General features: G+C 39.6%; 1 protein-coding gene across 2 annotated transcripts in view; it reads right to left on the minus strand.

The window, feature by feature from the left end:
* The window catches only part of MCCC1 (methylcrotonyl-CoA carboxylase subunit 1), a 57,323-nt gene extending 33,793 nt beyond the window's left edge, over positions 1-23,530 (minus strand). Inside the window, exons 1-8 of one of the 2 annotated variants that reach the window (XM_047875467.1) lie at positions 23,309-23,530; positions 19,583-19,629; positions 17,698-17,834; positions 13,964-14,059; positions 9,849-9,970; positions 9,158-9,305; positions 8,948-9,069; positions 1,601-1,712 (exon numbers count right to left, since the gene is read on the minus strand). In XM_047875467.1, the coding sequence (XP_047731423.1) occupies positions 1,601-1,712; positions 8,948-9,069; positions 9,158-9,305; positions 9,849-9,970; positions 13,964-14,059; positions 17,698-17,834; positions 19,583-19,629; positions 23,309-23,397 (873 nt within the window). In that variant the 5' untranslated portion in view covers positions 23,398-23,530. Of the gene's footprint in view, positions 1-1,600; positions 1,713-8,947; positions 9,070-9,157; positions 9,306-9,848; positions 9,971-13,963; positions 14,060-17,697; positions 17,838-19,582; positions 19,630-23,308 lie in introns of both variants that reach the window. The other variant, XM_047875466.1, reaches the window with a different exon arrangement.
* Positions 23,531-24,563: the final 1,033 nt, after the last annotated feature.

Here is a 24,563-nt window from a genome sequence, read left to right on the forward strand (position 1 = left end):
CCCTATACCAGACTTTAATGGTTCTGTGAGTAATTTCTATGAACTGCAGATATTATTCAGCATAATGACTTACTTATCTCCTTATCTACATTACTTTCAGGACTATATTCCTGCTTCAAATTACATGCACCAATATGAAAACTCTGAGTGATCTCTATTTTGTTTAAAGATGACAGAGCTATCTGGGCCACGTGCCCAACAATTATCTTAGAATAACGGTAAACCTTGATATTCCAAGTTAATAAGACAGGTTCACAAAAAGAACTGTAGGTTAAAAAGCAGGCAAAGGTTTCAACATTTTAAAATAGACATATATTTAAGCTATTATCGTTTGAAAAAAAAAAGCTTTACTGAAATTATTATTGACATTTACCTCAAACCATACAATGTACTCTACAACAAAAATTAAAATTTGAAAACAGTGTGAGAATAACAAACTGATTAAACAGAAACCTCAGATCCTGACCTTCTAGAAGTACCTACTGAAAAGGAAACATGTATAAAACCTTGGGCAAGAGAGAAGCCTCTGGACAATAGCAGGCTCAAAAGAAATGCAAATCGAAGAAGAGGTAACAAATCAATCAAGAGGCAGGGTCAAAGAAATGTAAGCAATTAATTCCAAGGGGGCAAAAGTTGCCAAATAGGAGCAAATCTCTCTCCTCTACAAGAAACCTCTAAGGCATATATTAGAGGACTGATATATTTTAGGAACATCTGAAATAGTAGTTAAGATAAAGAGTCTTCTTCATAAAAAATACATTCAATGAACCAGGCCAATCCATTCCTCAAACATTCCCATTAACTATAATTTAAAATCTACATGGAAACATTATGTAGTTGCTCACTGTAAGTCAGATACAGATCTTCCTCAATTTATAGTACGGTTATGTTGGATAAACCCATCATAAGGTAAAAATATCAGAAGTTGAAAATGCATTTAATACACGTAACCTACCAAACATCATAACTTAACCTAGTCTACCTTAAATATGCTCAGAACGCTCACATTAGCTTACAGCTGGGCAGAATCATCTGAAGTAAAAATTACTCTATAATAAAGGGTAGAGTATCTCATGTTATTTGTTGAATACTGAGTACTAAGTGTAAGAACTAGCACGGATAAGAATAATTTTAAGTATATTAGTCCTTTACCCTCATGACAGTGTGGCTAACTGGGAGCTGTGGTTTGCAGCCACTGTCGAGCATCACAAGACAGCATCACACCACGTATCATTAGCCCAGGAAAAGATGAAAATTCAAAATTTGAAGTATGATGTCTACTAAGTATGTATCACTTTTGCACCAGTGTAAAGTAAAAAAATTCTAAGTTGAATCACCATAAGTCAGGCACAGTCTGTACTTGGATCAGAGTAGATTTTCATAGATACCATCCAGAAGAATCACGGCCCTGTTGTGCGCCCTCTCTATGGTAGCCCAAGAATATCAACTCCCTCCTCACCCTCAATGCTGCAGTGGGGCCTTACCATTATATTACCACTGGGAAGCAGTTATTCAGACACTAACTTCACAGATTTCTGATGTGAAAATCAGAGCGATTGAGGTTTATGTTACAGAGAAGCTGTCTTTACAAGGTCCTTACCCCTGGGGCTTCCTCAATGATCTTCTGATGTCTCCTCTGTATACTACAATCTCTTTCAAACAAGTATACAGCATTGCCATGGTAGTCACCAAACACCTGGACTTCTATGTGCCTATTTAAAAACACAATGAAAAAGTTTCCATTTGTAGAATAAACATTCTAGAAAAAAATTTATGTATATGAAGTGATTAGGAAATGAGACAGAAAACATAGGAGACTATATGACCTCAGAGTAGGGGCAAATCACAAGTACAAACTGTCAAGGAAAACACTGATAAATCCTACCTCAAAATTACAAATTATAGACACATTTCATACTCACTTTCAAAAAGCCAATGAAAACGTTTTTATGATCAGGGAATTTTTATTTTTTGTTTCTTTAAAAAAATTTTTTTAAATGTTTATTTATTTTTGAGACAGAGAGTGTAAGCAAGGGAGGCGCAGAGAGATAGGGAGACACAGAATCTGAAGCAAGTCCAGGCTCTGAGCTGTCAGCACAGAGCCTGACACGGGGCTCAAACTCTTGGACCACAAGATCATGACATGAGCCGAAGTCAGATGCTTAACAGACTGAGCCACCCAGGCACCCCAATCAGGGGATTTTTAAAAATCAACTCTTATGGTCCGACTTTATAAACTAAGGCAGACTAAAAATTACAATGGCTCATCCATAAAAAGGTTAAGAAATAAAGTAATATAGATGATTAATTAAAAAAAAATAAGACTATTATATCATAAGAACAAAAAAGGCACTTTAAGGTGGAGTCTAACATAGTAAAATTTTGAGAAATCATATTAAGAGTAAATGCAGGGGTGCCTAGGTGGCTCAGTCAGTTAAGCATACTTTGATTTTGGCCCAGGTCATGATCTCATGGTTGTGAGATCAAGCCCCATGTCACGCGCTGACAGTGCGGAGCCTGCTTAGGATTCTGTCTCTCCTGCTCTCTCTCTGCCCCCAACCCCTGCTCATTCTCTCTCTCTCAATAAATAAATAAACTTAAAAAAAAAGAGTAGATGTACATAACACTATGGAAAATAAGCATAAACAGACCATTTGGTGAACATGAAAGCACTCTTCTCAGTAGCTTTATTTTGATATGTTCACTCTGTAGTTCACCTCAAATATTCACCACCATGATGTAGAAATGAGTGATCAGCAAGTGCTTTTCCTGTTTTTAAAAATAAAAATTGTCAACTGGAGAGTGTGATGCTAAGTGAAATAAGCCATACAGAGAAAGACAGATACCATATGGTTTCACTCTTATGTGGATCCTGAGAAACTTAACAGAAACCCATGGGGGAGGGGAAGGAAAAAAAAAGAGAGAGGTTAGAGTGGGAGAGAGCCAAAGCATAAGAGACTGTTAAAAACTGAGAACAAACTGAGGGTTGATGGGGGGTGGGAGGGAGGAGAGGGTGGGTGATGGGTATTGAGGAGGGCACCTTTTGGGATGAGCACTGGGTGTTGTATGGAAACCAATTTGTCAATAAATTTCATAAAAAAAAAAGTTGAAAAAAAAAATTAAAAAAAAAAAGAAGAAAAAAAATAAATAAAAATTGTCAAAAAGAAAAAAAAAACAGGAAAGTTCTCGTAAATGTACTGTTTTAGCACAATAGCTCATTTCTGTTCCTTTTTGTTCACCACATGAAGCCACTTCATTAAACCACTTAGAAGAATTTAGTTTCTTGATATACCATTTTTACCGAATGTTCGATTTAAAATTTTCCAAATTGTCCAACACATTCTCTTGACAAAATAATAGGAGGTGATTTCTTGTTTTTGGATCTGCCTTCTTGAGTTTTCCTCCCCCTTTTATTTACCTTTAAGTTATCATCACCAAACAATCTCTTGCTATTACTGCTCTGGACAAACTGTTGTCTGTGAGATCAATTAGGAAGAGAAAAATAAGGATTTTATTTGACCTTCACTCATTCCTTCTCTAATGCTCTTCCTTTCTTTATGGAGATCCAAATTTCTGACCTGTATCATTTTCCTTCTCTCTGAAGAACTCCTCTTATCATTTCTTACAAGTCAAGTTTTGTTTGTCTGAGGAAGTCTCTTTCTTTCCCTCATGTTTGAAGGACAGTTTCACTGGACACAGAATTCTATATTAGGGTTTTTTTTTTTTCTTTCAACGCTTTATAAATATTTCACTCCACCTTATTCTTGCTTAAGCCTGGTATACTTATCCTTGTTTCTCTATAGGTAAGGGGTTCTTACCCCTTGTGTTTTTTTCCAAGATTTTCTATTTGTCTTTGGTTTCCTGCAGTCTGAATAGTATTCAAAAATGTTTTGATATTTATCCTGCTTGGTGTCCTCTGAGCTTCCTGGTGCTATGGTTTGGTTTTTGGGACATTAGAAAATTTGGTAATTTTGGAACATTTCTGGTCATTATCACTGCAAATATTTCTCTTGCTTTCTTTCTTCCCCTTGTAGTGTTCAAATAATACACGTTACTTCTTTTAAAATTGTCCCACACAGTCATTAGACATTATGTTCTGTTTGTTTTCATTCTTATTTCTCTTTGCATTTCTATTTGGGAAGTTTCCACTGACATATGTTCAAGGTCGCTGATTCTTTCCTCAGCTGTGTCCGGTCTACTAAGGAGTCCATCAAATGCATTCTTATTTCTGTTCCAGTGTTTTTGATTCCTAGTATTTTCTTTTGACTTTTCTCTTAGAGTGTCTGTCTCTCTGCTTACAGTTCCCAAATGTTCTTGCATGTGGTCTGCTCAGTCCATTAGAGCCCTCAACATATTAATCAGTTACTTTAACCTCTATATCTGATAATTCCAGAATTTGTGGTTCTGGTGTTTGCTTTGTCTCCTCGCACCGTGCTTTTTCTTGCCTTTTAGCATGCCTTGTAATTTTTTTTTGTTAAAATACATACATGAGGTATCACATAATGATTAATAAGGCAAACAGACTTTTAATGTAAGGTTTAATGTTAACCTAGCTAGGAGACTGGGTTTAATGTCTACAGTAGCTGTAGGTACCAAAGGCTTGTATCTTCTAGGGTCCTTGTTTTGTTTTGTTTCTCCTGTTGTCTTTGACTATGAACTCTTCTTAAACAGAGCCTGTGCCTTGGAGTTCTTGCAGTTCTAACCCCATTATTATACTGGGGCCCTGGTGACATGGTAGAAGGGTGCAGGGGAGAGAAAGTATTCTGTAACCTAATGATTAAATCTCAGGATTTTATTTTTTTTTAAAAAAAAATTTTTTTTTCAACGTTTTTTATTTATTTTTGGGACAGAGAGAGACAGAGCAGGAACGGGGGAGGGGCAGAGAGAGAGGGAGACACAGAATCGGAAACAGGATCCAGGCTCTGAGCCATCAGCCCAGAGCCTGACGCGGGGCTCGAACTCCCGGACCGCGAGATCGTGACCTGGCTGAAGTCGGATGCTTAACCGACTGCGCCACCCAGGCGCCCCAGGATTTTATTTTATATCTATCTATCTGTCTATCTATCTATCTATCTATCTATCTATCTATCTATCTATCTTAAATCTCAGTCTTTTACTGGGCCTGTATCCTTATATACTACAGGCGACTATGCTCATGAACACACCATCCTCTTTCTTTCTTTCTCTTTCTTTATTTTTTTCTTTCTTTCTTTCCTTCTTTCTTTCTTTTTCTTTGTATCTATCTATCTATCTGTCTTTAGAGTAAGCTGTACACCCAACATGGAACCTGAACTCACGACCCCAAGATCAAGAGTCCCACGCTTCACTTACTGAGCCAGCCAGGAGCCCCCGAGAAGTGTTTCTTAGCATTTTTTTCTTTCTTTACATAAAATAGGAAAGCTGGAAAGGGGTGAGAGTTGGCTAACTGCCCTTCTCACAGGACAGAAAAGGTGCTGGTAAAATTTCCCCTGCAGAGCTGGCCTTTGTTAGGGAGAACAGATCACTCTGGGCCTATTTCAAATGGTTACAATTCTCCTCTCTCTGTCCCCAAGCAGGAGGGAATTTTTCCTGGATTCTCACTGTGAGAACCTGGTGGTGTTCTTGAAGGGAAAACTCATGAAAATTCGGGGTTCCCCTAACACTGGACCTTGAGGAGTTTCTTACTATCAAGCTAGTCAACACCCAGACTCCAGTAATTTACCAAAATCCCCACAGAAGTGTTCCTATCAGTTTATGGGTGCAGTGGCTTCTGCTCTGGGCAAGTGGACCTTGGCTGTGATTCGCTGTATTCATGCGCCATCCAGATTTCAGGGTGGTGGTCTGCCCTGCGGCCCCAGCTCTCTGATGCGTCTAAAATTCACTGACTCTCATTTTGTTCAGATTTTTACTTGCTTTTCGGATGCGGGTGACAACTTCCAAACTCTTTACGTGTTGGAATCGAATGGTTTGCTTTTCAAATTCCAACTGTAAAATTTTACTTCTATTGACACTCCCTTTTCTTTTAGCTGCTTCCGGGAAAGGGGCACTGTAGCAAGGACTCCAGGTTTTGAAAGGAACACACACCAGCAGCACAACGCAGCTTTTTTCCAAGTTCTCAGAAGTTGCAAATACTTATTCCTTTCGCTGCTTATAAGAGAAACTAATTGAGGATCTGTGTTCTGGTATGATTTCTGTAGTCTTCGGATCGCTTTTGTTATTTTCCTTTTTCTAACTAATCCTTTGCTGTGCTGCTTTATCTAACGTAGAGATCCTGCAGCACAGTGCGTAAGAACCAGGAGGCGCACCAAATCTCAGCTCTTCCAATTCAGCCACTGCTGGGATCTGGCTACATAGACAGAGACAGCTGGAGTCGACCAAGAACGCCTTGGTATTTTCTAAGAGTTCTATAGTTTTTATTTTCCTACCTACATTTTTAACCCATCTAGAATATATATTGAATATAAAATGAGAAAGGAACCTGATTTCTTTTTTATCTTCCAAAATAGTACACTTTGAAGATTGTTTTCTATCCCAGCCTTTCAGATAAGCTCAACAGTTCTGAGCAGATTTATAAAACATCTTGATATCTACTTTCCTCAGTTATAAGCACCACCTTGACAATCTTCCGGCACTCCATTAACTCAACAGCTAATTATTTAGTAATTAACTAATCAATTACTATAATTAATTGTTATATAGTAAAATAGTATAATTACCATGACATTAAAATATTACTAGAAAATTCAGAATAAATATATACAGAAATACTATTACTCATATTAGGAGAATGAGATTATGAGTGACTTTGTTTTCTATCATCTGTATTTTCCATGTTTGTAATGTGAAAATTTATATTTGTTTATAATAATATATATAATAATATAATAAGTATAAATATAGTAATATTTATATTACTTCTATATTATAAAAAAATATTATTATTGATGCCTGTCATGAAGAAAGTAGCATGCCAGGTGATATATAGGGGAAAACAAAAAGGAACATACTACCACGTCGTTGATTCCCAAGAGCTTCCAAGCTATTGGGGAAACAAATTACAATGTGAGGTAATATACAGCTAACATTTCACATGCAAAGAATTTACATCTTGGAAAAATGTTATTGAGTTATGGTCACTGGAATAGCTAGCTGATGGCTCCACGGCAATTCTAACTCAAGAGCATGTCAATTTGGATAGTCAGCCTATTCTCCTTTGAAATGTATTGTGAAAGGGAGCCCTCAGTTGACCCTGGAATTTCCTCCAGTTTTGCCTCACTTTCCACTAACAGGTGGCATATGACACACTCTCCTAATCAATTGGCCTATTTTATTTATTTATTTATTTTTTTATTAAAAAAAAAATTTTTTTTTTCAACGTTTATTTATTTTTGGGACACAGAGAGGCAGAGCATGAACAGGGGAGGGGCAGAGAGAGAGGGAGACACAGAATCGGAAACAGGCTCCAGGCTCTGAGCCATCAGCCCAGAGCCTGACGCGGGGCTCGAACTCACGGACCGCGAGATCGTGACCTGGATGAAGTCGGACGCTTAACCGACTGCGCCACCCAGGCACCCCAATTGGCCTATTTTAAAATTCACTTTTGTTTTTACTATCAAACTCTAAATGAATTTAGCTTAGCATGCCATGATCAGGGTCAATTGGAAGTTTTGTAGCACTTGAAACAAAAACAATTTGGGGGCCATCTTTAAGAAGAATACAAAGTTAGGTAGAAGATCTTAGAAGAGGCTCAGACAAGGGAAGGGCCTGAAGCTTCAGGGTATATTACCTTCAAGATAAATCCCTCTCCTTTCACATAGTTCCCAAGTGAATTATTCTTTATAGAGTCACTTAACCAACAGGTTTTATATACATATATATAATTACCACAAAATCTATGAAACGAGAAGCTTTTATAGTCAGTATCTTATTTTAAGCAATACATGTCAAAGTAAAATTCCAGAAAATAAAAAAAACTAGAAATTCACGTGGCATTTGTTATAGCAGTACCTAGAGAAGCAGTTTAGTGCAGTGTCTTAGAGTGTGAATTCTGAATTCAAATCCCAGCTTCACCACTTCCCAACTGGGAGACCTCAAGCAAGTCATATGACCACTCTGTTCCTCAGTGTCCTCACCTGCAAAATAGGAATAGGCCTACCCACAGGATTGTTGCAGGAATTAGATCAGAATTAGGACGGTAAGATTATGGTAAGTGAAATATAAGGGTGAGGTGTTAGTATTATTACTTGTTAACATATCACTTACTATTCAATTTAGGTATCTATTTCTGAAAATCTCAATGGATGCTTATAGAGTTCTGTAAGATAAAACTTAATTTTTTATAAGAATTTTTAAAAAAAAATTTAATGTTTATTTTTGAGAGACAGAGACAGAGAGAGAAGCAGAGAGAGGGAGACACAGAATCCAAAGCAGGCTCCAGGCTCTGAGCTGTCAGCACAGAACCCTACGCGGGACTCGAACTCACAAACCATGAGATCATGACCTGAGCCGAAGTTGGACACTTAACCGAGTGAGTCACCCAGGTGCCCCCCCTTTTTTTTATTTTGAAAAAAACCCTAAGTTCCATCAATAAGAAATTGACTGAATAAATTAATGGTACATCAATATCATGGAACTGTTAAGCCCAATAAAAAGAATAAGGTAGACCTATATTTACTGACAGAAAGATGGCTATGATGTAATATTAGCATATAATACTATGTAAGGTTCTACTCACTGCACTTCTGTATGTAGTTTGTACTCTGTGAGTATACGTATGTGTATTTCTATTCACTTAGAAAATACCTGGAGGGATGCATACCATACTACACTAAGTGGTTACATCAGGGGGTGGGATTGGGAAATTTAATGTACTTATGTACTACTAGAACTTTACATTTCATATAGTTTGCCTACATTTCTTTTAAAGTTTAATTTTAAAAATCTGACTCAGAAAAAAAGCCAAACCCACCTTGGCGTGTCCACAAACTTCTCAATCAGCATAGCATCATCATTGAAAGACTTCTTAGCTTCTCTCCGTGCTGATTCTAACTGCTCTTGAAATTCTTCTTCAGATCTAACGATCCTCATTCCCTAAGAGGGCAAGATAGTTAAGACCGCAAACTAAATAAAACAGAGAAGACTATCCTGAAATGAAAAACATGAGCACGCACAATCTTACTTTTCCTCCTCCACCACGGACGGCTTTAATCATGACAGGATAACCTATTCTCCCCGCATGCTCCCTCAGACACCGATCCGACTGGTCCTCTCCATGATATCCCTCCACAACAGGCACTCCCGCAGCAGCCATTATGGATTTGGATGTGCTTTCGAATAAAAAAGAGGAGGTGCCTCAATTCTGCGAATTATTTCATACAAGAGAAGAACAAAACAGCCCAATCTACAAAATACAAGGGAACTTTTTAAATAAAATATCCCAGAGGTTAAAAAAAAAAAAAAAGACTGCAGTCTGAGACAACAAATATTAACACAAATATTAAAATATTAGTTTTCTTGTGATAACTAGGAATCCAGTTTTTCATGTGATAGTTCATCCCACCTTGTTTTTAATTCCCCAAACTTGGGGGAGAGGGGAAAGTGGGTGATGGGCATGGAGGAGGGCACTTGTTAGGATGAGCACTGGGTGTTGTATGGAAACCAATTTGACAATATATTTAAAAAAAAAAATTCCCCAAACTAATCCAGATATTGATTAGAAACACTAATGAATTGAACATTTCCGTAACTCACTGGAGTGGCAGATAAACCACATAAGACTATAACAACAACCATGGATTACCATATCTATTACAGGTACACCATTTCAATTGACCTTTCTATGGTTATATTTAAAAGATATAAACTCATACCTCTTTATACCCATGTCTCTAATTGCAGATGAAGGAGGACCTATAAAAATAATTCCTTCTTGTTTGCAGAGTTCGGCCAATTCCATGTTTTCTGAAAGAAAACCATATCCTGGATGGATAGCCTAGAAGTGAGAATGGAAGGACAAACTTAGCACTGTGATGCAGGTGACGTCATATTTCTGAGGAAGCCTCTCCCTACACGGGTGATAGGTACACTATGGGTACTATCAGGATCTGTTTCCAAAGACATATCTGAAATGTTCATACTGAAGTTCTGAAGACTTACCTGAACCAGAAAAATCTATACTTCTTTTTACTGTGGTAATATATACACAACATAAAATTTACCATTTTAACCACTTTTAAGCGTACAGTTCATTGGCATTAATGGACATTCATAATGCTGTGCAACCGTCACCACTATCCATTTCCAGAATGTTGCCATCACCCAGAGACTCGGTACCCATTAAATATTAATTCCACAGTCCCTGATAACCTCTATTTTACTTTCTGTCTCTGTGAATACCCAATCGAGGTACCTAATATAAATGGAATTGTACAATATTTGTCTTTTTGTGTACAGCTTATTTCATTTAGCATTATGTTTTCAAGTTCTTCCATATTGTTGCATGTGTCAGAATTCCATTCCTTTTCATGGCTGTATAATATTACTGCATATTCCACAGTTTTTTTTACACATTCATCTTTTGATGGACGTGTGGATTGTTTCCACCTTTTGCTTTTGTGACTAACACTGCTATGAACATCGGTGTACAAGTACCTGTTTGAGTCGCTGCTTTAAATTCTTTTAGGTATATAAGTGAAATTGTTGGATCATATAGAAGAATCTGTATTTTACTTTTTACATGCTTTTAAAAATTTGTTTATTTTGAGACAGAGTGTGAGCACGAGCAGGGGAGGGGCAGACAGAGAATCCCAAGCAGGCTCTGCACTGTCAGTTCGTGGGGCTTGAACCCATGAAACACAAGATCATGACCCAAGCCAAAATCAAGAAGTATTATCAGTCTTTTTGATTTTAGCCTTTCTATTGTGTATGCAGTAATACTGCATTCTTCTTTTTATTTTATTTTTTTTTGTGACACTGCATTCTTAAAACGTCTTCATTGACATGTAATTAATATGCCATAAACTTAGCCAATCCAATGATTTTTCTTATTATTCAGAATTGTGCAATCATTACCATAGTCTAAGTTACTAAGATCTAATAATGTAACTTTTCATTACCCTAAAAAGAAACTCCATGCCTGTTAGCAGTTATCTTCCATTCCTTACATATGTCCAGGCCTATGGAGCCACTAATCCACTTTGTTTCTAGAGATCTGCTTATTTTGGACATTCCATATAAATGGAATCACATAATACATACAGTCTTCAGTGACTGGCTTCTTTCACTGAACACAACATTTTCAAGGTTCATACATTTTTTAGCATGTATCAGCACATCACTCCTTTTCATTGGTGATTTTAGGTTTATCTTTTTGCATATAAATATCCAATTGTTCCAGCACAATCTGTTGAAAAGACTATATTTTCCACTGAATTACTTTACCGCCTTTGTTAAAAAATGAATTGACCATATATGTATGAGTTTATTTGGGGAGTTCCTATTTGGCTGCACTGACTATATTTACTCTTCTGATAGCATACTGTCTTGGTTACTGTAGCTTTATAATACATTCTGAAATCTGAGAGTCTACAAATTTATTGTCTTTTCAAGATTCTTTTAACTATATACTAGACCTTTGGGCTATTTTAGGACTAGCTTGTCAAAATCGACCAAAAAAAAGCCAACTGGGATTTTGATAAAGGCTGCCTTAAATTTACAGACCAATCTGGAAAGAACTGCCATCGTAACATATTGATTCTTCCAATGATATATCTATCCATTTATTTAGAACTTCTTTTCTTGCAGCAACATGTTATAGTTTTCATACATAGGTCTTCAACTGATTTTGCTAACTGATTTTTACTAATGTTATTGTGAATATAACTGTTTCCTTAATTTCATTTTCAAGGTGAGGTGTTGCTAGCCTCCTTTCTTTTGAACAGATACTTAATTCAACAGAACTCTGATGAACTAGATCAATATTCTTTCTCTATAACTAAAAAGAAAGGCAGCTGTTTCCTTACAAAAATAAAGTCCAACCACACATTATGGGAATGGCCTCAATAAGTTTTAGCTGATTTATATTAAGAACAATTTAATATATCCAGATCACAGAATTCTTGAGCATTTGAATATATCGGAAAGGAAAACTCAACAACACTACTGTAACCAGGGAGCTAATTTCTCTAGCCATCAGGTATGTATGTATTTAGCCGCCAATTCACTCTAGTGGATCACAGGATTGTAAGCCTGTTAACGTCGTTCATTCCATAGTACTAACATGCCTTTACCAGTAAAGATACAAACTGTTGTCTCCTACCCTTAAATCTCTGCCAAAATAATTTATTCCAGGCTTTTAGTTTGTAACCTTTCTGCTGCGCTTGTTCAAACGTATGTACAGATCCAAAGTTGTTGCTGTTGGCTCTATCTTCAAGCAGAAATGAGATATGTTCTTCCCATGGTGGAGAGAACAAGTCATACTCTTTATTTTTTTCACTTACTTTTGTTTAACGTTTATTTATTTTGAGAGAGAGAGCAAATGGGAGAGGGGCAGAGAGAGAGAGAGGGGGGGAGACATAGAATCCCAAGCAGGCTCCACACCATCAGTGCAGAGCCCAATGTAGGGCTTGAACTCACAAACCGTGAGATAATGACCTGAGCCAAAATGAAGAGTTGGATGCCTAGCCAACTGAGTCACCCAGGCACCCCTCATTTATTATTTTTTAATAGGTTCCACACCCAGTGTGGTGCCCAATGTGGGGCTTGAACTCACGACCCCGAGATCAAGACCTGAGCTGAGATTAAGAGTTGGATGCTTAACCAAGTAAGCCACCCAGGTGTCTGAAGCCTGAAATTTCTGAGTAAATACTATTTTCCCTTTTCTCAAAATGCAGGGCAACGAAGTTCTACTGCTCAGCCTCGTCTGATATAGGGCTAGAAGTCGGGAGACTCTTGTTTAATCCTGTCTCATTCAATGATAAATTTTGCTTTCAAAGCACCTGGGGATCTTAATAAAAATGCAAAGTATGCATAAAAATGTAAACTACAGTGGCTTGGGGTGAGGCCTAAGAGTCTGCATTTCTACAGTGTTCCCAAACAATGCCATGGAACATGCTCTGATTAGCAAGACTAGATGATTTTGGATATCATGTAACCTTCTGTGCATTAGATTTTACATTTGTAAAGTGGAGGTAATAATACTATGTCATATATGTTCAAACACGTGATAAACATATGAAGTGCTATTTCTGTTATAGTGCTTGCATTCCTAAGGAAATATATAAAGTCCATGTATTAGTATCATCTCTGTACATTCCTAGGAGTTTTTTACTCCAAGAGATAACTAAAAAGTTTAGAAACAAATATATTTTAAATACCTGTGTGTATAAATTAATGCCTAAGTTATTCAGTCTAGGAACTGATTCTAAATAATTTTTTTTTTTTTCAACGTTTATTTATTTTTGGGACAGAGAGAGACAGAGCATGAACGGGGGAGGGGCAGAGAGAGAGGGAGACACAGAACTGGAAACAGGATCCAGGCTCTGAGCCATCAGCCCAGAGCCCGACGCGGGGCTCGAACTCACGGACCGCGAGATCGTGACCTGGCTGAAGTCGGACGCTTAACCGACTGCGCCACCCAGGCGCCCCAGTCTAGGAACTGATTCTAAAGAAGAGAACACTGGGGTGCCTGGGTGGCGCAGTTGGTTAAGCGTCCGACTCTTGATTTCAGCTCAGGTCATGATCTCACTGTTTATGAGTTTGAGCCCTGCATGGGGCTTTGTGCTGACAGCTGTGGAGCCTGCTTGGGATTCTCTCTCCCCGCCCCCCCCCCCCCCCCCCCCCCCCACTCACACTCTCTCTCTTAAAATAAAATAAATAAACTTCAGGGAAAAAAAAAAAAAAAAGTGAACCGGATGCAGTGTTATCAGCCCCACCTTTGCCCCCATCCATCCCACCAGTCTAAGCCAGACCGGCATGATCTTATTACCTGAGCAGCAGAGATCTTGGCCACTTGAATGATTTTCTCCATAGAAAGGTAGCTCTGCTGGGAGGGAGCGGGGCCAATAGAATATGCTTCATCTGCCTGTTGAGGAATATTACATGCTTACACGGCTAGCACACACTAGTACACGACAGAACTGCTTCAGGGTCATCTGATTATTATAAATAAAAAGGGTGGTTCCCCAAGAACAGTGTAAGAAATAAGAAACAGAAGGACCAGCTCATGTCTATGTTATAAAAATAAGCCAGTTTGGAATCTTTGCAAGAAGAGAATGCCCAAACTTTATTTTTATGTATAAACTAAACACTAGATAGAGTGAAATAAAATGTCTTTAGGATAAAAAGCAACAGGCATTAACCATAGTATCATCATTAGTAACAATAATAACTTTAAATGTATCTAATGCCAAAACTTTGCCAATTTGCCAAGACACAAAACATAGGACAGTTGTATACAGCAAGAAATGAAATTATGAAGTTTACTGAAGTTTATATAATTATTTAGGCAGGATGATAATGCTCTTTCTATCCATTTGTGAACTACTTTATACCGTCCTTTAAAACTTTCACATAATCACAGCATCCCTTGAAGCAGATAAGACAGAAAACATCATTCATTTATTCAAAGACTTACTGAATGTCAACCAGGTGCCATGCTTTGAGGTGGGAGCTGCCTGTACAAGAGTAAACAATGTCCCTGTCTAGAGGGAGACAGACATCAAACACACATTCATATATTTAATGACAACTGTGAGAAAGGTCATGAAGGAAAAACAAAGGACACAATGCAGGCCAAGAGGAAGACTGATCAGGCCTAAGGGTGCTCAAGGAAAGACTGGGAAGGAAGATCAGCGGCTCCTCCAGGATGACCAGGGCTTGGCCAGGCAAATGGGTGCAGGATGTGGAGTTGAGAACAGGAATGGAGACGGGGGCAAGCTTCCCAAACAGAGCAAACAACATATATGAAGGTCCTGGGGTGGGAAGAAACTTGGCCCATTTGAGGGACTGACAGAGAAGCTTGGGTGGTTGGAGCCCAGTGCACAAGGGGTCAGGGACCAGAGATGTGTCTGGACAGACCAGGGAGCACAGATTTCAGAGGGCCTCACGGGAGGTTAAAGCTTTGGATTTTCTCCTAAGGTAACACATTTTTTTGGTTGTCATTTTTTGTTTCTAAACTTTAATTCCACAAAACACAAATCTATTCTCCTTCTAAAAAACGTGAATAGGGGCATCTGGGTGGCTCAGTCCGTTGGGCATCAGACTTTGGCTCAGGTCACGGTCCAGGAGTTCGAGCCCCACATTGAGCTCTGTGCTGACAGCTCAGAGCCTGGAGCCTGCTTCGGATTCTGTGTCTCCCTCTCTCTCTGCCCCTCCCCTACTTTCTCTCTTTCTCTCCCTCTCTATCTCTAAAAAAAAAAAAAATTAAAAAAATTAAAATAATGTGAATAATAATACAAAGGCAAAGGGGTCTTTTGGCACCACCTTCTCCCTCACTTCAAACCTCCTCCAGATAAAACCACTATGATCTTTGGGACATATTTTTTCCATATCCATATTCCTATTTATTTATATATATTTACATAAACACATACAGTTTTAGCTTTTGTTTTTAGTTTTTACACAAACAGGATCAAACTCCTGTAATTGTTGTTTTCATTAACAGTAGGTCTTGGGAGCTCTTTCCTTGCTAGTGCACGTATGTCTACCTCATTTTTTATTTTTTTTATTATTTATTTATTATTATTTTTTTTTTAATTTTATTTTTGGGACAGAGAGAGACAGAGCATGAACGGGGGAGGGGCAGAGAGACAGGGAGACACAGAATCGGAAACAGGCTCCAGGCTCTGAGCCATCAGCCCAGAGCCTGACGCGGGGCTCGAACTCACGGACCCCGAGATCGTGACCTGGCTGAAGTCGGACGCTTAACCGACTGCGCCACCCAGGTGCCCCATGTCTACCTCATTTTTTATAACAATGGCATAATGTTCCACAGTATGGAGGTACCAAAGTTCATTTAATCACGTACATCTGAACAGACATTTAGGTCATAATGGCAAAAAACTGGATGCTAGCAGCATTCCTATACATGCCTCTGCTTGCACATGCATGTGAACATGTCTCTGGACAGAGATCTAGAGGTATGTTTGCAAGGCTGGGTGAAGGATGTAACATTTTAATAGCTCCTGGTTGATCGTTCCTTGAACTGGTGTCACCAACACACATCTCCATCAATGTACCAATTTCTAACCACGTTAACCAACACTGAATATTATCCGTCTTTTAAATTCTTGCTAGTCCGGTAGATGATAAAAAGGCTTAAGTTATTTAAAGCAGAGGAGTAACATCAAAAATCTGATTTTAGGCAATCAGTCTGGATGAAACATAGAACATACCGTGGGAGAGGTCAAGATGAAAGTAGGGAGCCCACTTAGGAGGCTACCACATCGGGCCGGTGAGGGTGATGCCAGCTACAACTTAAGGTACTGGTGGCAGAGGGCAGAAAGAAGCGGAAAGAAGTGTTTGGGAAACAGAATAAACAGCACTTGGTGACTGTCTAGATGGGGAAGGGGAAGGATGTAGAGTGGCAGGAAGACAGAGGATGTTCAAATACTCCCAGATCTCTGGCATTATGGTTTTTAGGGGCAATGGTGGTGTCATCTGCTGAGTGAGGGAAGTGTGCAGGAAAAGCAGCTTCACCACAGATCAAAGTCATGAGTTCCACGTCAGGCATATTAGTTTGGTACCTGTCACATATCCACGTGGAGACATCAAGTGGGCAGCTGGGTATACCTGTATCACACTCAAAATGAAGTCTGGGCTAGAAATAGAAATTTGGAAGTGTTTAGCAAAGCCATGGGAGCAGACGAAGTAGAGTGACAGAATACAGTGCGAAAAGAAGATGGAAGATCCTTGCAAAGGTAAGAGGAAGACTCCAGAGCACAGGAAGACAAGTGGCCTTGAACGGGACAAGGACAGACACAGATGCAGTGAAGAGATTCTGCGGCAGGAAGCGCAGTTCTGCTTTCCCTGTGAATCAAGATCATCTGCTGAGAATAGGTGGGTGGAGGGAGAGTCAGCAGCTAGAATGGCACAAAGCAGGCTTGAGATGGTCAACACACAGAATGAGAGAGAAAAGTGCCCAGAGAGCGGAGGCTGGTTGCCATGAATTTGTCGCTGCTCAATCTTGCTGTGGGCGTAAAGAAGACCAGTAGTTGAATTCACCCATGGTTGGCTCTGTCTGGTGAATAATAGCTAGTAACAACTGGTAGCACTTACAGACCTCAGGGAAATGGGATCCTTTCAGTTATAATTTTATAGTTAAGCCAAGGCTCAGAAACATCAGATGACTTGTCAAAGATCCCCTGGCCAGTATGTGGTAGTTGCTAAGACTGGGATCTGGATCCTTGTACATCAGGGACCTGGATATGTGCCACTCAAAGTATGATCTGTGGCCACACTCTGTGAACTGTTTTAACCAACCCTTGATAAGACAGGACCTTGCTGGTAAGTCAACTAAACACAGCAAAACACACTGTTCAGTTCAACTGGTGTTACGTTTGGAAAATGTATCCCAACAGGGATAATTAGTGAGCAGTTTGAACTACCCACTTATGTCCTATTAACACTAGCAAACATAAAATGTCAACATAAAGGAGTAAAATACCAACATAATAAACAAATACAATCACAAAATTTGACTTTCGGTTTTTAACAACATACCATGTCTACATGCATGGAATTCTTGTCGGCCTCACTATAAACAGCCACGGACTGTATTCCCATTCTTTTGGCTGTTCGTATCACCCTGCAGGCAATTTCTCCTCTGTTTGCAATGAGGACCTTGGCAATGTTTCGTCCTGCTTAAAACACCACGAAAATCATACACAAATGTTATTGGAGAACAAAGAATGAGAAAGCAAAATAAAGATTCCATTATATTAATCAGCTGATAAACATTTGTTTTGGTAAAATTAGCATAACAGAGTCTCAAATAGTCATTTTAACTAATATTAGTGCATTTCCTTTCACTGAAATTCAAGATACCCTTTTCTTTTTTTTTTTTTTTTTTAAATTTTTTTTTTTCAACATTTATTTATTTTTGGGACAGAGAGAGACAGAGCATGAACGGGGGAGGGGCAGAGAGACAGGGAGACACAGAATCGGAAACAGGCTCCAGGCTCTGAGCCATCAGCCCAGAGCCCGACGCGGGGCTCGAACTCACGGACCGCGAGATCATGACCTGGCTGAAGTCGGACGCTTAACCGACTGCGCCACCCAGGCGCCCCAAGATACCCTTTTCTAAAAAAATGTCTATTTACTTTGAGAGAGAGAGAGAGAGAGAGAGAGAAAGGATTCCAAGCAGGCTCCACACTGTCAGCGCACAGTCTGATGCGGGGCTCAAAGTCACAAACTGTGAGATCACGACCTGAGCCAAACTCAAGAGCCGGATGCTTAACCGACTAAGCCACCCAAGTGCCCCTGAAATCCAAGATACCTTTATTAACATAAACTCTTATATTATTCAGCTTTTTCAACTTTAAAATGAAAAGATGCTTTGATATGCCAAAGGTCAAATTACAATAGCTCTAAAAAAACCCCTCATAGTTAATAATAATTAGTCTTTAGTAAGTACTTTTTATGCCGCAGGTCCTGTGCTAAAGACTCAATCTGGATTTAAATCCTCACAATAATCCTATGGAGTAGATACTATTATTGTTACATAAATTTTAAAGATAAAGGAATTACAATTAAAAGAGATACTACTTTACTGAAATTATGCTCATTTTGTCCTGAAAGTATACTGGCTAAAAGAAATAGCAGGTCCAGGATTTGAACCCAGGTTAAGTTCACCTCAGAATCTGAACTTGCAGTTGCTCAACTCCATCGCCTCAATCCCTCTGCACACAAACACATGGACGTATGGCTCTCTTGTATGAACACTGAGTGCCGCACCAGGGCACTGGTATCCGTGCCACAGGACGTGTTACTGTGTTAATATGTAAAATGCACTTCCGTATCACACATGAAATAAATGCTCCTGGGCAGTTTATAATGGCTATTATTCTAAAACAAATAAGGTTTTCTATAACTTAAAACAATGTTTTTCTATGGGCATCTATGGAGTCTGAGTTGTCACAGGTCACAGGAGCTGCTGGGATGAAGTATGCATGTGTGTGTTGTGGGGAGGAAGCTGCACCCAATCAACTGTGTCTACACTTTCATACATTTTATCGTTGGGAATTCCACGTAAAATTTTATTTGAAAAAATGTCTGCCACTTATCAGAACGGTTTTAAAGCACTGTTTTAGACCATCAGGGTTATGCCTTTCCAATTCATGGCACTGAACGGGATCAAACAGACGGAAGTAACGACATAAATGTAAATGTTTCCAATTATTTCTGTATATATTATAGACTCAACAACAGGGGAGATTTGACATAAAAGAGGTGGAAACCATGGCTCAATACTTACTAAGAAAATGATCATGAAAATCCCAAATTTCAAAAATATATGAGCACTAATTCTATATACACAAATTAAGGAATTAAGCATTTCCCTCTCTTAGTTCATAATCTGCAAAGCCAAAGCAAATCAAGACTGTACCTGTGGTTGTTGAATACTTCATGGTTCTCTGCCTCCAAGTCCATCTCCTAGCAAATGAATCCAAATGGAATAATAATTAAACAGGATATACAAGATCAGTCATTGTTGTTTCAAAAGAATCAAAAAATTTTTAAATGTTTACTTATTTTAGAGAGAGAGAGAGAGTGTGTGTGTGTGTGTCAGAGTGCACAGGGGGAAGGGCAGTGAGAGAGGGAGACACGGAATCTGAAGCAGGCTCCAGGCTCCAGGCTCTGAGCTGTCAGCACAGAGCCTGACACAGGGCTTGAACTCACCAGCTGTGAGATCATGGCCTGAGGTGAAGTCAGAGGCTTCAGGCGCCCCTCAGTCATTATATGATTTATTAATTCAAAACCTGAAACCAAGTCTAGATGTGACCTTAGTTAAGCCTGAAGCCTACAAAGTGACTTAATAAGACTTTCTTTGAGGGAAGAAAATTACTCTAGAAACCGGAAGTTACAGTTTTGGCTGTTCTCTCTGGCACTGTGTGTCCTTGAATGGATCACCTAACCTGCTTGCTCCAGAGGCTGGCAAATGGCCACAGAGGCACAATTAGAAAGCCAAGGTACTTCAAGATCATACAGTTCAGCTTTTTCAAACTCTTTCGACTCAACTCAAAGTAAAATTGTATCTGACTTCACAAGTTGGTACACACACAAAACAGAATTTTCGTGACAGAACATTTTCTCTGTGTTTTGATACTTCCTGTTCTATTTCACTTCATCAAATAAAATATGCTGGTCAAACAACAGTTTGAAAAATACCAATCTTCTTCAACCCCTGATAATTAAGGTTTGAACAATTAAGCCCAGAGAAGTAAAGAGAAGGAGCTGATCAAGGGCAGCAGAAAGACTGCTGGCTGTGGGGCCAGAAGAGCCCCCACTGACCAGCTGCTGGTGACACCAGGCAAGTCATTTTACATCAGTGTTTCCCCAGTCTTTTTTCATTATGCCCCTCTAATGCAAAAACATAAATACTAAGATTTTGTAGGAGGGGTCGAGCCTTGGAGGGTATAGTAACTATGGTAACATCTAAGATTTTTTTGCTCTCAAGACCCAGTTTTCACTTTACAACTCAGACTTCAGTGTCCTCACAGGACGGGAGACACCAAGAGATACTTCTCAGTTTTCAAAGTAGACAACTTAAGCTGAATCCTTGTATTAATAAGAAATGGGGAATCAGGGAGGCTAAATGACTTGTCTGAGGTGTCTTAACTAGGTAGAAGTTTACTAAGGTCTAAAACAATTTTTAAGTTCCACGATACATATTGATACAGCAAGTAACAAAACTTTAACCCAGAGGTAACAGAAAGCAGGCCAGATTTACTTTAGGAACAAAAAAGTGTAAGTATAATGCCTATCTGGTGTCAGCTAAAAAGAATACACTGGGAAAAAACCAAATTACAGAAGGAATTCCACCATAGGCTTTTCCACCCATACATGGGAGATTTGGTAAAACTATGGTCATAAAGAACTAATCATTTTAGATCATGTACACAGCGGGCGATAAAAACCACAATGTACATTAGATACTAAGCAACTATGTATGTGTAGCATGTATACACTATGCATATAGCTATGTAACTGAACAGAACTAGCATTTCACTGGGGCAGGGGTGCAGGGGGCGGGATTATAACAGTAGGTCAGACAGTCATTGCCCTCTGATGCAAACTCAATCAGATGCTGCCATCCGTGAAGGGCTGGTGGGAAGACCCACAGCTTTGGCACTTGAGTCCCACAAGACAGCTTTCTCAGGAGGCTATTGCTTTCCCACTTCTTTCCAATTTGACTGACCTCATTCTCTTAATCTTCAAGGAGAAAGACTGTTTTTCCTTATCTTTAAAAGGTATCTTCTGGTTCACGGCATCTTCCCATCACATTCTTCAGATAAGTTTTTTATAAGATTCAAGGCTTGTCCTGGACAGATTTATCTATAAAATGGCTGTTTCTTGGTAAATCCAGCTTAAGATCCTGATTAAGTTTCAAGGCCATTGCTGAACTAAAGTTTTCCTCTGTGATTTTGTAGTGAAAACAGACCGACAATCACATACAGACACACTACTTAATATAATCCTCTATCTCAATGATGTTTTGATAGGTCTATTCTATTTTTCACCATTATCCAAGCTATAGCTTAAAACAATGGCTTAAACAAACAAAATTAAGAAGTTGCTTCCATGAGATAATCCCACCCTGATTCAACATAAATTCTATACCAGTATACTCTTATTTCTAAAATTCCACCATTAGACTTCATTTCTCTGAGTTACTGGAGGATCATGACATACAAGACATGAAAATACTCTCTATAATGATAAGATTTGTAATTCCTTAATGCCATTAACAACTGTAACATTTTCCAGGATGAGAGCTACCTGAGAACAGTTCTACACACAGTAGGGAAGATTTGAGAGGGAGAGGGAAGAGAGAGAAAATGGTCTGTGTAATATCCTGAAGAGCCCTGGAAACCTAAGAAAAGAAAAACCAGGAGAAAGAAAAGAGCATTAACATTACTTTCACCAACTGTCTTATTTTACTCTGGGGCTAGTTCTACAATTAAGTAACTCAAATCTAAATACCTCTCCAGTAATTTGTGGAAAATAAAAGCAAACAAAAACCTTGAAACAAAGGCTGTATTTATGGATTGATTCATATGCACCAGATTGTTTGAGCCTCTTTCCATGTATTCATTCATTTAATTCACACAGTGCTAGGTACTAATATTATCTCCTCTAGGAATAGTATCATCACCTCCTCCTAAGTCAGGAAACTGAAGCACAGAGATATTAAGTAATGTGCCCAAGGTTGGGCACACAGCTAGTGAGTAGCAAAGCTGAGAACCCTGGCTTCGGACAGCACAGTCTGTGCCCTTCAGCACTAAGCTACCCTGTCTTTCCAGAACAGAGGAGGAGGTGAAGAGGAGGAAGAAACAAAGCAAGGTAAAGAAGCCTGCTACCAGGAGACCTGAGGATGTCTTCACTACCAAATTTATTGTCATTGAAACTTACAGCTCAAAATTTGAAACTGATCTGGAGTCAGGTTAGTTAGAGTCATAGCTTTGTTCAAACTTGCCTCTGAGAACTTTTAACAAACCAACCTCTCACCCTCTGGAAGGTAAATTTACTTTTGTTAGCTTGATCCATTCCAACAATGAGAAAGAACTCCACAGAGCCTCTGAACCGGACACTTGACCGGGGCTAGCTGAACCGAAAGGGGCTCGAGGGGCGTCCTGGCTCCATTTCTTATTCCTTGTGTAAACTTGAGCAAGTCGTTGACCCCTCTGAGCTTCACCAGAACGGGGATCATCAACACTCTCCACACAGGGAATGCAGTGAAAGCACCATGTTAACGGTTAGCAGCGGTACAAGCGTCTCTCTTGCCCCTGTAGCGAGGGAAGCAGGGATGTGGCAGGCCCAGCTCCACCCCTCCCCCACTGCCCGAAAATGGAAAAACAGAGGCAAATAGAGGCTGCAGAGTGGATACGGGGAGCAAGGGGAAGAAAAAGAAGGGCTGGGTGTGAACAGGTCTCTCTCCCGATGCCAAGCAGAGCAGAACACCGTGAAAGGGGCTGGGGTTTTCCTAACGCTCTCCCCTCCTCCCGCTCGATCCTCGGAACCCGCGCACCTCTCTCGGCGTGCAGGAGTCCATTTACACCACCCCTGCCTCCGACCCCGGACGCTGATCCACCGCCCCTCCGCCTCACGTTACCTCGGCGGCAGCAGCAGGCTCTGGACTCGCAGCCACCGGTTCTTCTCTGCGGCCAAGAGCAGCACCGACACCGCAGAGGTTGCCGCCATGGCTCCACAACCCGGTCGCTCTCCGACTTCTGGTTACACCACCTGCTTCCCACTCCCTGCAAAACCTTTCCTCCGCTCCGCAAACCTATTGTCCTTCACAGGCCACCGTCCAGGTCCCAGTCAGGCGCTAGGCCTCTAAAGCGTGGTGGGGGGCCTCTCCGTCAAAACCAATCAAAGAACAGAGCAGGACTTCGGAGGCGACGATTGGCCAATCGTCCACAAGCCAGCGGAGGTGTGGTCCCTACTTCTTGGCGCAGCGCCTACTGAACCAGGGGTTGGCCCTCATTCACCAAAGGACCTGCGGGTCTGGCTTGCTGTTTCTTCTACTGGCCCGCAGGGTTCCCTGGTTCTCGTCGGGCTTTAAGGAGAACTTTCCTCTTGATCTTTATCATTAACGGTGCGAGAAAGTGGGGGAAGAGGAGTCCCGGGGGAAAACTCAAATGCAGTGAAGGGCAAGATACATAACTTTCTAGCGTTCTCAAGAAAGGGGAGGAAAAAAAAAAAAACACAAATAAAAAACAACTAAAATAAAAAAGTCATAACTACTTGAACTTTTAAAAAAGTGTTTTAGTTGGCTTGGGAAAAAGAGGAAGTCAAACCGAAATTGCAGAATATCTAGAAAATAAAAATACTGCATACAAATGCTTGTTTGGACATAGTTAAAGCTGGCTCATAAGCAAATTTATAGTGGAAGTAAATTAATTATCCAATTTAAGGGTTAAAATATGAAAATAAACATAGGAAAGCAGAATAAAGAAATTGGTAATGATAAAAGAAATTAATAAATTAAGAAACTAGTAATAAAGGCTAATAAATCCGGAGGTTAGAAAAGAAATTAACAACAGCAAAATAGTTTAACCAGAAGGGGGGGCAATGCACATTTGCTGTGATAAAAAAAATAAGTGGGAAAAAGTCACATACAGAAAACAAATTATAGATTTGACTAGTTTTGCTCAACTTTAAGCAAATAAATTTGAAAACTTGGATAAAATGGATGATGTTACAAGAAAATACAATGTACCAAAATAGATCCTGAGATGGAAAATCTAATCAAACGATTACCATAGAAGAACGAGAAAATGTTGGCAAAGAACTATCTTTCCACTACCTTCAGTTCCACCTTCACCTTCACCTCCAAAGCACGTGGCCCACCTTCCCTCACAAGG

This window comes from Prionailurus viverrinus, chromosome C2 (assembly GCF_022837055.1).
Source record: "Prionailurus viverrinus isolate Anna chromosome C2, UM_Priviv_1.0, whole genome shotgun sequence".
In the NCBI taxonomy this organism is placed as follows: Eukaryota; Metazoa; Chordata; class Mammalia; order Carnivora; family Felidae; genus Prionailurus; species Prionailurus viverrinus.